The sequence below is a fragment of the Scleropages formosus genome, chromosome 11 (genome assembly GCF_900964775.1).
Source record: "Scleropages formosus chromosome 11, fSclFor1.1, whole genome shotgun sequence".
Taxonomy (NCBI): Eukaryota; Metazoa; Chordata; class Actinopteri; order Osteoglossiformes; family Osteoglossidae; genus Scleropages; species Scleropages formosus.
Genome location: NC_041816.1, coordinates 26,411,294 through 26,424,219, shown reverse-complemented (window position 1 = coordinate 26,424,219; position 12,926 = coordinate 26,411,294). Strand labels below are relative to the sequence as shown.

Below are 12,926 nucleotides of genomic sequence, written 5' to 3'. Positions count from 1 at the left end.
GTCGGTGAAAAATAACACTTTATTTAAAAAAAAAAAAAAAAGGTCTCTCAGTGTGTGTGTCTTCGTGTGTCACGGCAGCAGTGACGGTTCTGTTCTGTTGTACAGCGGAGCCGTGTCCGTACGTGTCCTCTAAACCCGTTCTCCCCCCCCTTTTTTTTAACACTCTGTAGGGTAAATGTGCTCATTGCGCCGGTTTCCCGGTACCGAGCCGGTCCGTATCGGTTGGCCTCTGTCTGCCGCTCGGTGGCCGTCCTATTGAGGGGAATAGGAACCGAGTTACTCGGCGAGTACCGTATGATCTATCGCCCGAGAGACGGTGGGCATCGTCGTGTTTACAGTCAGCGGTGCATTTGCCCCGTCCGGTCCATTGGATCGGTTTTTCGGTCCGGTCCGTTTGGTCGTTCTCTTAGTTCTGTTGATTGGATCGGTTTGTCAGTCCGGTTCACTGGATTGCCCTGTTAGTAGTTCTGTCCATGATTAGATTGGTGTGTGAGTCTGGTCCGTTGCGTTGGATTGTTCCTTTGATTCTGTCTGTCAGTTGTTTTGGTCCATCACATCAGTCGAGTCCAATAGATACGCGGCACGTGGTACAAGTGCCTTGTTCCTCACTGACACGGTACACACACACACACACACACACACACACCAGTTCAGTTGAATGAAATCAGAGGTGTCAGACATGGACCTGCCCTTTTACTCGGACCTTTCGGACAGCACAGGCCCACATGGTGACTTCTTGGACCCTCAGTCCTACAACGGATATGATTCAGTAAACAAGGTGACCACCTTCCACTCGGTTAATTTTAGAAACCCTCTTTACTGTTTACCAAAGTAATGCCTTAGTACAGAAGAATCAGTGTAATTGCAGATGTACAATATGTGCTATGAATGTACTAATTAATTGGTCATTTTGTTTATCTAAATATTAATTGCATACTGAAGGACCTTGATGGGCCATCCATAGAGAGAGAATGAAATTGTATGATCATACAAGGTTTGGACAGCAGATACTGTAGTGGTTAGAGGTATTGCCATTGGACCCAAAGGTTGCGGGTTTGATCTCTGGCTGTAGTACCCTTGAGTAAGGTACTTAGCCTGAATTGCTACAGTAAAATTACCCAGGTATATAAATGGCTAAATAAGTTACAACCTTACTGTAATTGTAACCTTAACATTGTAAGTTGCTTTGGAGAAAAGCGTCAGCTAAATGAATAAATGTAAATACAAATGAAATGTGCTTGTGTGCGTTGAATAAATGCATTCGCATATTTGGTATGCACTTTGTTTGGGGAAGTCCTCCGGTTGGTAACTTGGGTTGTTCTTAGATGAGAATTCTTACTTTTGCTTATATATATATATATATATATATATATATATATATATTTTTTTTTTCTAAAGTGAATTACCATAGTAGACCTATTTTATGTATTTATTTCTGGTGTAATTCAGATAGTGTTACAGGCCCATAACCTTAAGGCCCACGCTCTGTGCTGAAGGGTTTGTGTTTTCTACATGGTGTTCAGACTTCTAATGTAACAGATGCGTGTGTGTGCTTTGTCGAAGGTGAAATTGTGTGTGTGTGTGAGTGAGTGAGTGAGTGAGTGAGTGAGTGTGAGCAAGAGGAAAGTTGGTGTGAGTTTTTTGGGTTTTTTTTTTTCTCTGCAGTTCCCTGGAGGCAGTGATAATTACCTCACCATCACTGGGTCTGGACACCCTTTCCTCTCGTCATCTGAGGTACGTTCCCCACATTTCATTTACCAGGCCTTTTATGTAGAAAGTCCTATAGTATGTTGCTACAGACATGATTATTATTCCAGCATGCTTCTATACAGCAGTGAACATCTTCACAGTATGTGTGGTACCTCATATACATAATTCTCACTCTCTTTTTATTGTACCTCAAGTAATTCACAGATTCTGCAGTGTACTTTGTGTACACACTAGGGCAAGCTGATAGCCTAGTAGTTAGAGCTGCTGCCTTTGTGTCCAAAGGTCAGAGATTTGAATCCCACATCCAACTGTAGTTCTCTTGAGCAAAGTACTTACCCTAAAATTGCTGCAGTAAAGTTATCCAGTGGTATCAATGGGTAAAGAATTGTAAGTAGCTCAACACTGTAAGTCACTTTGGAGAAAAGCAACAAAATAAATGTAAATGTGCAACCCCATGACAGAAAGGTGATTTGCCCTGACCTGCTCCTGTTGCTCTTTCTGCCTGTCAGACGTTTCACACACCAAGCCTGGGCGATGAGGAGTTTGAAATCCCGCCCATCTCTCTGGACCCAGACTCGGCCCTTACTGTGTCCGACGTGGTGTCACATTTTGGGGAGATGTCTGATGATGGGCCCTCGGGGGGAGTGCCAGGCAATGCTGTAGTTGGAGGGGAAGATCCCTCTTTTGCTTCCCCCTTTGTGAACCAACCCTCCCAGAGCCTGGAACACCTTAGCTTGGGGGTGATGAGCCAGCCAGGAGAAGGGGCTCTGCTGAGCTCTACGCTTGGTATGGTGAGTATAGTGGAAGCATGAGGGCACCTGTGTTACATTGACTTATTTTGTCATGTAATATGGGATAATGGTATTAATACATTACTTCCTCAGTGTCCCTGTTTTTCTTTTTTTCTTTCGCCCCTTTCCTCCCACAACTCTTTCCAGGAGTTGGGCCATCCAATTGGCTCCCAATTTAGCAGCTCCTCCCCGATGACTATAGATGTTCCTTTGAGCGACATGAATCATGGATTGCTTGGCCACAACCAGCTGACCACCATCGATCAGTCAGAGCTCAGTGCCCAGCTTGGACTCAGCCTTGGCGGTGGGACAATCTTGCCCCGCCCACAGTCACCTGACCAGCCTCTGTCCGCCACACCATCTCCAGCCGGCTCTCTGCAGGATGAAGACATGGATGATTTCAGACAGGTAAAGTCTGTCTTTCAGTGTGTCCTTATGAACCGGTCTGCTATTTCGGTCTTGAATGGAGTGATGCGATCCAAGAATTGAAACGGAGAACTCTCTAGTGGCACAAGTGCAATTTCCATGATCACAGAGTTCACAACACAGGTTGGATTTGTGCTCTGTCATTCAGTAACTGAGGCCGGGTGTCCTGGTGTTTGGCCACAATGAAGATGATATAAAATCAGTAGGTATTCCCCCCAACACACACACACAGCTGTTAGCATTTACCCTCAAGGTGGCAGTTGCATGTGGTGAGTCATATTGCTGCTAGCTAATCCGTGTTACAAAGCAGCTGCTGGCAGGGGTGGGAATCGGAGGAGCGAATGTCAGCTGACCTTTGTGTTGAGTGCAGAATATAATTAACTGAAATAATGAAACTGCCGAGAAAATTTGGGTAAAGAGAAATTATTTTTCCCTATACAAATGTGCGCCACTAAAGCCGAATTAATATAGTTCAGGAGATCACACCTGTCTGTACTCTCAGCTCCAGCAAATGCTGTTTGTTTTGAATCCTGTAACTTGTCCTCTTGAATGGTATGTTCTCTGTCTCAGCATCAGATGTTTTGCTTTAGACATGTTACGTTGCTGGCTTTTCCTGTAAGTTAGAGTAAGAAGAAACCAGAGGGATCAAATTGAATTGAATCACCTGGGAGCATAATGGGTATGAATAGTGAGGAGTAAATGTGACAGAGGAGGTTATGAATTTCATATAAATGAAACTATTTCCAGGCTATGTGCAGACTTGGTATGCAGCCATTATTAGTCACAGACTGTCATGTATACATTAAAGCTACAGTAAAAACCCCCCTCACAGCAAACCAGTTGATCAGAATCATGCCACCTGTGTCTTCACCACATTCTGCTGGTTAAGAGGTTCTAAGATTTGGAATTTCAGGATCAGACAACAGCAGTGCATGAGCTGTAGACTCACTGCTCGTAAACCTTTATTCTTGTGCATATCATTAGTCCCGAGGTGGTGTGTAAGGTGGCAGTAGTTTGACTCGTGATGTCCTCAGAGTGCCATAGTATTACTGGTGGCTGAAGGCGAGTTTTCTGTCCAGCATCAGCCTTGTTTTGATCTGTATGTCCTCTGCTTTGCTCTGAGTGAAGAAGCATTGATTGATTCATATAGTAAATTCTACATGTATCTGGACTTAGATTTGAGCAGGTGGTGTGGTGTTGAAAGATACTGTCTTTCACTCAGTGGACTCCGGAGCAAATCCCACTTAGTGCTGTACCACCAGAGCAAGGTTCTTGCTGTGAATTGCTCCTGTAAAGAAATTATCCAGCTGTGTAAATCATTGTAAGTTGCTTTGGAGAAAAGCTTCAGCTAAAAAAATAATTTGTAGATCTTAAGTTTTGCTTCAGGAGCTTTGCTTACAGTGTGCTTTGACAGCCTCTACCCTGCCATCTCCGAAGATCTCCTTTGGGTAGTTCTTTGCGAATGTCCATTTGTCAGGTGTTTTCTGTCCAGTTTGCTCTGCAGTACAGAAGTATAGGGTATATAAATTACTATCACTGTGCTTGCAGAGGTGTTCCAGTCAGAAGCTTAGGGTGTTAGGTTAGGCAGGGTTCACCCTGGATGGGGTGCCAGTTCATTGTGCGTTGCTGCCTGACATTCACGCTAAGGGCAATTTAGAGTCATCAGACTGCTTGAAACGCATATCTGGGGATTGTGGGAGGAAACCCACATGAACAAGGGGTGTAGCATGTAAAGCCCACACAGGATGAATGGGAGTTCAGGCTATGCCCAATTGTTTGTATCACATGCTGTCAAGGACCTGATGTTTTAGTGTATATAGTACAATGTTTGATTGACTTGTGATGTAGATGCTGAAAGAGCTCACCCCTTTAAATGTTTGAAGTTTTTTTTTTTTTTTGCTTGTATACAATATGCTTTATACATTAACATTTTCATTCTTTGAATAAAATTAGCACTTTTTAGTGTATTCATTTCTTAGCTCATGAAAACTAACATGTGGCTTCTTGTTCCTCTGAACATCAATAAAGTGTGTCAAGGTCCATGTTCTCTGGAGATCCCTGTATATTGTTTTGTTGCGATTTCAGAGGACATCTTTACACTGCTTGTTAAATGTGTTGCTTGCAGTTTTTTTTTTTTTTTTTTTCCAGAAACTGATGCAGTGAAATTAGTTCTTCTTGGAAACCCATTGTGTGTTTTGTAATCATTAAAATAAAGATGTGGTTCATGTACAGGGTTGGATCAGCAGTTTGCTGATATCTGTTACTAATCATGACAGATTATGCCTATTCATCAGGTAAATGACCATATATTATGTTCAGCCAAGCGAGTGACATATGGGCCTGGAGTCACATTCTCATCATCCCTGTACTGTTAAAGGCTCTTGAGAAAAAGACCAGCTGCATCAGATGAGGCTTCCATGTTACAGAAGATGTAAAATAAGGGAAACTATTTTGTTCCAGCTGGTAGAAGGCCCCTGAGCCCTGATCCACATAGATCTGTTGTCCAGGGTGCTTCTCTGTTTGATGGCTGGAATTATTTCATCTTGGGGATCATATAAGAAGTAAATGTACATCATGTAAAAGCCTAAAGCATCATAGATCCACATTTCTGATATTAGTATGTCCCATAAATAACATTTAATTGTAGCGCAACAGTAAGCGCTATACAAAACATAGAAAAATCTAAAATATTTAAAAGTTGAATTTTAGGTGTATTTAAAATATGCACAGTAAGCTAACAGAAGCAGGGTTGCAGTGGTCTAGAGCCTATCCACAGTACACAGCACAGGCCATTTAGAGTGTTCAGTCCACTGGCCATGTATGTCCCTGAGAGGAAACCCACATGAACATACATGTCATCACACTCCACTGGTGCTACATAACCATATTGTTCGCTGCACCCTGGTTGTGACATTGGTGGTGTTCTACTTCATTGTTGTAGTTATTACTACTACCTCGGCTCCTACACTTGAAAATACAGCTGGGGTTGAGGGGCAATTCATATTTTTTGTAACTCTCAATTTTACACCATCACCACCCCCCCCAACACAACTGATAAAAGCTTAATTACAGACAAGACCTTTGAATCATTTGCAGGATAGGTTCAGTGGAAACCCAAGATATAGGTATAATAAACAAAGATCTATTTTTATTTTATAGTAAGATTAAAAATTTCTAGAAGTAAAACTACAAAATATTCATTAATTTGGAGAAAAGAGTCTGTTAAATGAATAAATGTAAATGTAACAACTACATGGGCTGCATTAACTCCAATTCAGGCCTGACAAATTCATTCCATAAAGCATGGGCAGCATTTCTCATCTGCTCACCACTTTTATCTCCACGGTAACAGATTGTCTTTTCTCACCAGCCCTGTTGGAATCACCAGCGCTCCTGAACACAGGACAAACACTGTAAACAGTGTTGAATAACACAGTTTGCATTGGTACTTATAGAAGTTTCAAAACATTGAAAAGTAAAGAAACTACATTAAAAAAGAAACTGAAAATCAGCTTTGTCTCAGTCAGTGCCTGCGTTGTTCTTTTGTTTACCCCGAGATGAGCACTGCTTTGCAGAAAAGTGTCTTCTAAATGAATAAATATAAAGATGTTTACCTCCAAGAATTTATAGCTCAACTATTCTTGAGTTTGTATTATTAACAGCTAACAGCTATTTACCGATTAGTTCAGCAGAATGTTCCTGCTAGAGCAGTTCCTTAGGGAGGTACTGCAGTAGGAGTACTTCTCGAACTACAACCTACTGGTTGTAAGGCAAGGGCCCTAACAATTGTGTTAACCACTGCTGTCAGTAATTTCTGTATTCAGAATATAATGTAGTTATTTTGCAGAAGTACAACTGACCAAACCGGTGGGGCAGTGAGAGAAATGGGAAACTTTGTAGTTAGAAATGGCCATTTCTTCTTTAAATTTAAACTTGTTTCTGTGCAGGACCATTGTCTTATTTTCTTTCATTGCTTGATTTTCCTTAAGGCTTCATAAATATATGTGATATCCAGCTGTTTGCACTCTGTGTAACAGGTACACCGTGTAGGGGTGCAGCAGGAGGATGGCGACATGGTAACTTACGGGAGGAAATGTGTGCTGCAGATACACTTTGGTCTTGTCATGTTGGACGCTATTGTACATTAACACAACAGTGCAAATGTTGTATAATTACACTGTATGAACATGTCTTCAATGTGGAGTGTTTTCCTCAAGAAAAATAGAATTTATGAAGGAAATTTAAACAAAAAAAGTATCTCAGTATATCTTGTGGAATTTGTTGTGAAAACAAGTAAAATTAAGTGAGGTTTCTACCAGAAACACTTAAATGGTGGAAAGATAAAATATTTCACAAAATGGTAAAACTTTGTATGAAACACTTGGATTGAAGAATCTGTCATTGTTAACCGCTTGTCCAGTGCAAGGTTGTGGTGGTTCAAAGCCCATCCCAGTAGCTTAGGAAACACACCTTCACAATAAGGGCATTTCGGAGTCACCAATCAGAATGAAACACATCTTTGGACAGCGGCAGGAAACCAGAGCACCTGAACGAAATCCACGCAAACACAGGGAGAACGTCCAAACTGTGTTGTGCCCCTAAGCCAAATTTGAACTCGTGTACGTATCTAGAGCCTGGCAGCTACCTGCTGAAAGGAAAACAGAGAAGAGCACTGCTGTCTCATAATGCCTGGGTGGTGCAAGAGGACATGGGTTTGATCCCTGCTCAGTCTGTGGAGTTTGCATGTTCTCCCCGTGTCTTCATGGGTTTCCTCCTACAGTCCAAAGACCTGCCGTTCAGGTTCCCCACGGTGTGTGAGTGACAGAGTGAGTGTGTTCCACTGATGTATGGATGAGTGACCAAGTGTAAGTAGTGTATCTAGCAGTGTAAGTCACCTTGGTGAATAAGTTGTGTGGGCTGATAACACTACATAGAGTTTATTGGAAGTCGCTTTAGAGAAAAGTGTCTGCTAAATAAATAAATGTAAAAGGAATTGAGAGAGTCTGCTGAGGTAGAACAAAAAACATGAATGCTGTGACTAAGTCAGATGGGATGCTGTTGTTCTCCAGTAGCGCTTTGCATGTGACGAAGTGTGTTGTCAGGTGCAGTAAGCGGTGTGTGTTTTGTGTGATGTCACCAAGAAATGCACCCATTCCATGTTGCGCAAGCTAATAGTTTTTGCCTCTCTCCTCCCACCTCTCTTTCTGTCTCTTTCACTCAGAAGAGTGCGCTGGTCGAGTCTCCGGTCCCCCTTTCTGTGTCTCCTGCGGTTATCTCCCTGAGCCCATCCCTGGCTGACTCGCCCCTCCCACCCACCTCTACTGCCCCACCAACCCTGGTGAAACGAGGGGGTGCCAGTGGAGGCGGAGGGGGCAAGAAAGGGAAGAAGAAGAAGGATCCCAACGAGCCCCAGAAGCCGGTGTCAGCCTATGCCCTGTTCTTCAGGGACACGCAAGCAGCCATCAAGGGCCAAAACCCCAACGCCACCTTCGGGGAGGTGTCCAAAATTGTGGCTTCCATGTGGGACAGCCTGGGGGAGGAGCAGAAGCAGGTAGGGGAGTCAAATCCATTCTCGGTGTGGATTCACGTACCTTGTCAATACACAGGTGCGATGGCAGAAAATCCCTTTGCTCTCTCAGGTGTACAAAAGGAAGACTGAAGCAGCAAAGAAGGAGTATCTCAAAGCGCTTGCAGCCTACAAAGCCAACCAGGTGTCTCAGGTAGGGTTCCCAGTTCACCAGGAGGTGGTGGGGGGGCTGTGATCCTCCCACAGCCACGTCTGCAGTGTTTTGTCGTGGATGTTCTGCTCACTTACTGATTCCCTCTTTTGCATTCTTTCTTCTGGCAGACTGTGATGGAGGTGATAGAAACCCCTCCATCGCCCCCAGCTCCAACCCCGGTCCCAGTTCCAGCCCCGGCTCCGCCCCCAGCACCCACCCCCGCTCCCACCCCTACACGCTCCACCCGAATTCCCCACCACGCTCCTGAGCAGAACACCATTACCAACATCTGCACCTCAAACATCATCCTGGACCTGCCCCAGGTCACAACACGCTCGCGCACGGGAGCCTACAAATCCCCCGCCGCCTCGGCACCGCCCCCCCCCGACCGTCACCAAGATCATCATCTCTAAGCAGGTGGCAGCCAACGCCAGCAGCCAGGTCCCTGCATCTGTGGTGACGGTGATCCCGGCCCCCCGCGCCGTGAAGTCTTCCCCATCCTCCGCACCCGCTTCCTCCCCCGCCCCCCGCCAGCCTCCACCCCTGCAGCAGATGCAGAACACACCCCCGCCTCCCCGTCTGCAGCAAATGGTCCATTCCCCTGCCCCGCCCCCTCTCCAGGCCAAACCCCGTAGCGGAGGAGGCGGGGCAGCGCCAGCAGCATCCGTGACCCCGGCGGCGCCACCTCCACTGCAGATCAAGATAGTACCTGCCCCCCTGCAAGCCGAGCTGGCCACGCCCATTATGGTGACGACAGCGGCAACGGCGACGGCACCCTGCTCAGTGCCCGTTTCCTCCACCCCTGCCGTGGCCATGGAAGTGGCACAGCCCGCTGCCATTGTGAGTGCGTGCTCCCCGCCTGCAGGGGGTGCTGTGGCTGAGACAGACGAATTCACCTCCAACGAGGTAGGGATGAGATGACCTTCATTGTCCTTGAACCTCTCATTACCAAAATCCTGGAACCATTCCAAGGTCTGTCTTCACCCCCAGATGGAGGTAGAGCTGACAGTGTCGCCTGGCCCAGAGGAAGGCGCCCTGCGCCCCGCAGGGACCCCCAACCGCTGCGTCCGTGCCGGATGCACAAACCCCCCCGTAGAGAGCAAGGACTGGGACAAGGAGTACTGCAGCAACGAGTGTGTGGCCACCCATTGTAGGTATGTGGTCAAGATGGTTTCCTTGTTCGCTCCACAAGTTCAGTCCCACAAACATTCACGTTCTACAGCAACGGGCCACTGGTGTACCAGCATCCTGTGGGTACGGTGTTCCTGTGAAAGCGGGGTGTCCCCGGGTAACCTGTCCTGTTTCGTTTCTGGAAACCGACCAAATATCGAAAAACTACATAATGAAATTACTGTTATTTACATGGTAAAAAATTTCAGGTTGTTCCAGTGCGCATTACAAGTTCACCCTGGAATTACTCTAAATGATGTCTTTTTTTTTTACACTGTTTCATTTTTTCCTGGTCTGTTTCCTGAAAATAGATATTTTTTATATAATTTCATAATTTCTCTAAAGTTTTTTAAATCACATTTCAGTAAACGAATAATAATAAGAACGAAAGTACAACACATCTCGCACCTGTCAGTCAGCACAGTTTTGAAATGCAGTCTTTGTTGTGTTGGATTAAACGAGGAGCAGCAGCCAATGTAAATGACAATCAGCACTGATTAGCAATAACACAGCGCAACAGTGTTTTTCAAAGGTCTTACTTATGTCCATTTTTATGTTGATTATGATTAGGTAAAGTTTACTGGTTGCAAAAATACCACTAGTTCTTCTAGAGTGTCAGTTTTAGTTTGATACTTTACAGCCATTGGACAATTGTAGGGGCCACCAGGACATTCTAAAAAGTACCAGAATATTCAAAAAAAGTGTCATCCTGAAAGGTACTGGATTATTCAGTGCTTGGAACCTGGTACCAAAATTGGATAATTTCAGGAATGTGGAATATTTTTCTAGAAACTGACATACAGTACAAACTAATGCCAAGAGTACATTTAAAAAAAAAATGAATGGAAAATGCAAAAAATGGACACAATAAAATTTTTGTTATGTTGTGTAAATTGTATTATGGTCTAGGGGACAGCTGGTAGCATAGTGGTTAGAGGCGGTTAGTGGTCGCAGGTTCGAGCCTCACCTTCGGCTGTAGTACCCTTGAGCAAGGTACTTACCCTGAATTGCTCTAGTAAAATTACCCAGCTATATGAATGGGTAAATAATTGTAACCTTAACATTGTAAGTCACTTTGGAGAAAAGCATCAGCTAAATGAATAAATGTAAATGTCTCAGATTGAATACATGAAAAACTTCACATCAGGTGACTATAAACCAGGGGTTGACTGTAACAGAGTGGTTTACATCACTGTGGTGGAACACCCTGGATGAGATGCCACTCCATACCGGTCCCCACACACACAGCTTTATGTCGCTCTGTGTAGAAATATGTGGTAGCTGCTCCCCTTGCACTCCCGACAACACAGGTGATGGATGAGCAATACACAGATCGGGGACCACGACACATTGGGGTTTTCAGTCATACACAGTTCGGTGAAATTATTGACTGATCGTTGTTTTGTCTCACAGGGACGTCTTTATGGCCTGGTGCTCCATCCGAAGTCAGAACTCCACCACTGTCACATGAAAGGTGGACGGAGCAAAGAAGGAAGCAGGGAGGGAGGTAGAGAAAGAGAGAGAGATACAGACCCCTCATCCTCCCTCTATGTCCTCTTGTTGGCAGTGCTGTGAGATCAGGGGGCTCTCCATTACATTCAGATAGCCCAGGATGTGAATATTGACTTGTGTAAAATAATTATTTTTATTTGTTTTTAACAGCTGGCAACAGGACGCTGCTCAGATTGCACAACAGCTACAGCTGTCGGAAATGTAAGGGCCTCTTAAAGCTCTTACTTCTTTGGGTGTTTGCCGGCATTCCCACCTAGAGATTGGATGCGGTAAAAGTAGTCCGTCAGCGCGTGCGTCAGCAACTGCCACTGTTATTTCGCACAGTGTTTTCACCTTGGTTCCCTTTGGGGGTCTAACCTCCAAGAAGGAGAACTTCCTCACCAGACTCTGACATGACTGAAGCCGACATTCCCGCTCGCGGTCCTGGGCAACACAGCTGTGTGCGGTTTTGTTCCAGATCACTCTGTAGTGGGGAAGGGAGCTGATGAAATGGAAACACTTAGAAGCAAAAGGTTGCTGGTTCAAACCCCACTACTACTGTAATACCGTGAATTGCTCCTGTATAAAAGAGTCAAATCCCACAAATCATCTCGACTGTTGGCTAAGCAACAAATTATTAATTATGTATCCTTTCTTATATTCAGGAAAAAGTCACTTGTTGTGCACATTTTCAGGGCTCATAGGTGAAAGATTGATGTCTTTTAACAAGAGAAGTACATGTGTGTTACTGCTACTGGTGTTCATCAGGTCTTCAGCTCATGGCACAAAATTGGAATGATGTACAGAATGGATTTGAAACACTAAATTATTTCTTTTACATACTGAAACAGCAATTCTGTTTTTTTTTTTTTTTTTGCTCCTTTTGTACAATAAAGCAAAGCTGAAAAATTGAGTTTTTAATTCTAAAAAGCAAAATAGAAGATTCACAAAAGTTATTTTAGTTCTGCTTTCTGTGTCAAGGATTCCTTATTTACTTGTAATAAGCAGTATATGTTTATTATCAATAAATGTACACATAAATATACCCGTTCTCTTTTTTAGTATTTTGTATTGAGGTAATAAATCATTTTCATATTGGGTCACTCCATTTGGACCACATACTCAGTTTTTTTTTTTTTTGGTCCATAAAGGATACTGACAAATATATTGTGTATGACTGATGATTCACTGACTGTTTCAATTCTTGTTTATTAAGATTATTCACATTAAATGTTGGTGAAGCATTATGAAAAGTATTGCATGCAGTGTTCAGAAAATGGTTCAAAGGCAAACTTATTACTATGGATCTCCTTCCACTAGATGATCAGCCTCATACCAAAATTCATACCCTTTCATCTTTTCCTAGAAACAGAATTGCAGCATCAATAATGAATATGGGACAGCAGGTGGCGCAGTGGTTAAAGCTGTCGCTTTGTGCACGAAAGAGCCCAGGTTGAACTGCGCCTCCTGTTGTCAGACCCTTGATCATGGTACTTGAGAAATGACCCAGCTGTACAAATGAAAAAATAATTGCAGAGACTTAGCTATATAATCCAACATTGCAAGGATGCTGGACAGATGTGTCAACTAATAATAATAATAACAATAAATAAATTTT

General features: G+C 43.9%; 1 protein-coding gene across 1 annotated transcript; it reads left to right on the top strand.

Moving 5' to 3' along the window:
- Window positions 1-406: 406 nt before the first annotated feature.
- tox4b (TOX high mobility group box family member 4 b) lies at window positions 407-12,164 on the top strand. Its single transcript, XM_029255970.1, is given in 10 exon segments — window positions 407-778; window positions 1,666-1,734; window positions 2,220-2,501; window positions 2,649-2,909; window positions 8,149-8,478; window positions 8,567-8,647; window positions 8,776-9,029; window positions 9,031-9,553; window positions 9,638-9,801; window positions 11,231-12,164. Coding segments are annotated over 10 exon segments (2,142 nt in total). The 5' UTR covers window positions 407-658; the 3' UTR covers window positions 11,289-12,164.
- Window positions 12,165-12,926: the final 762 nt, after the last annotated feature.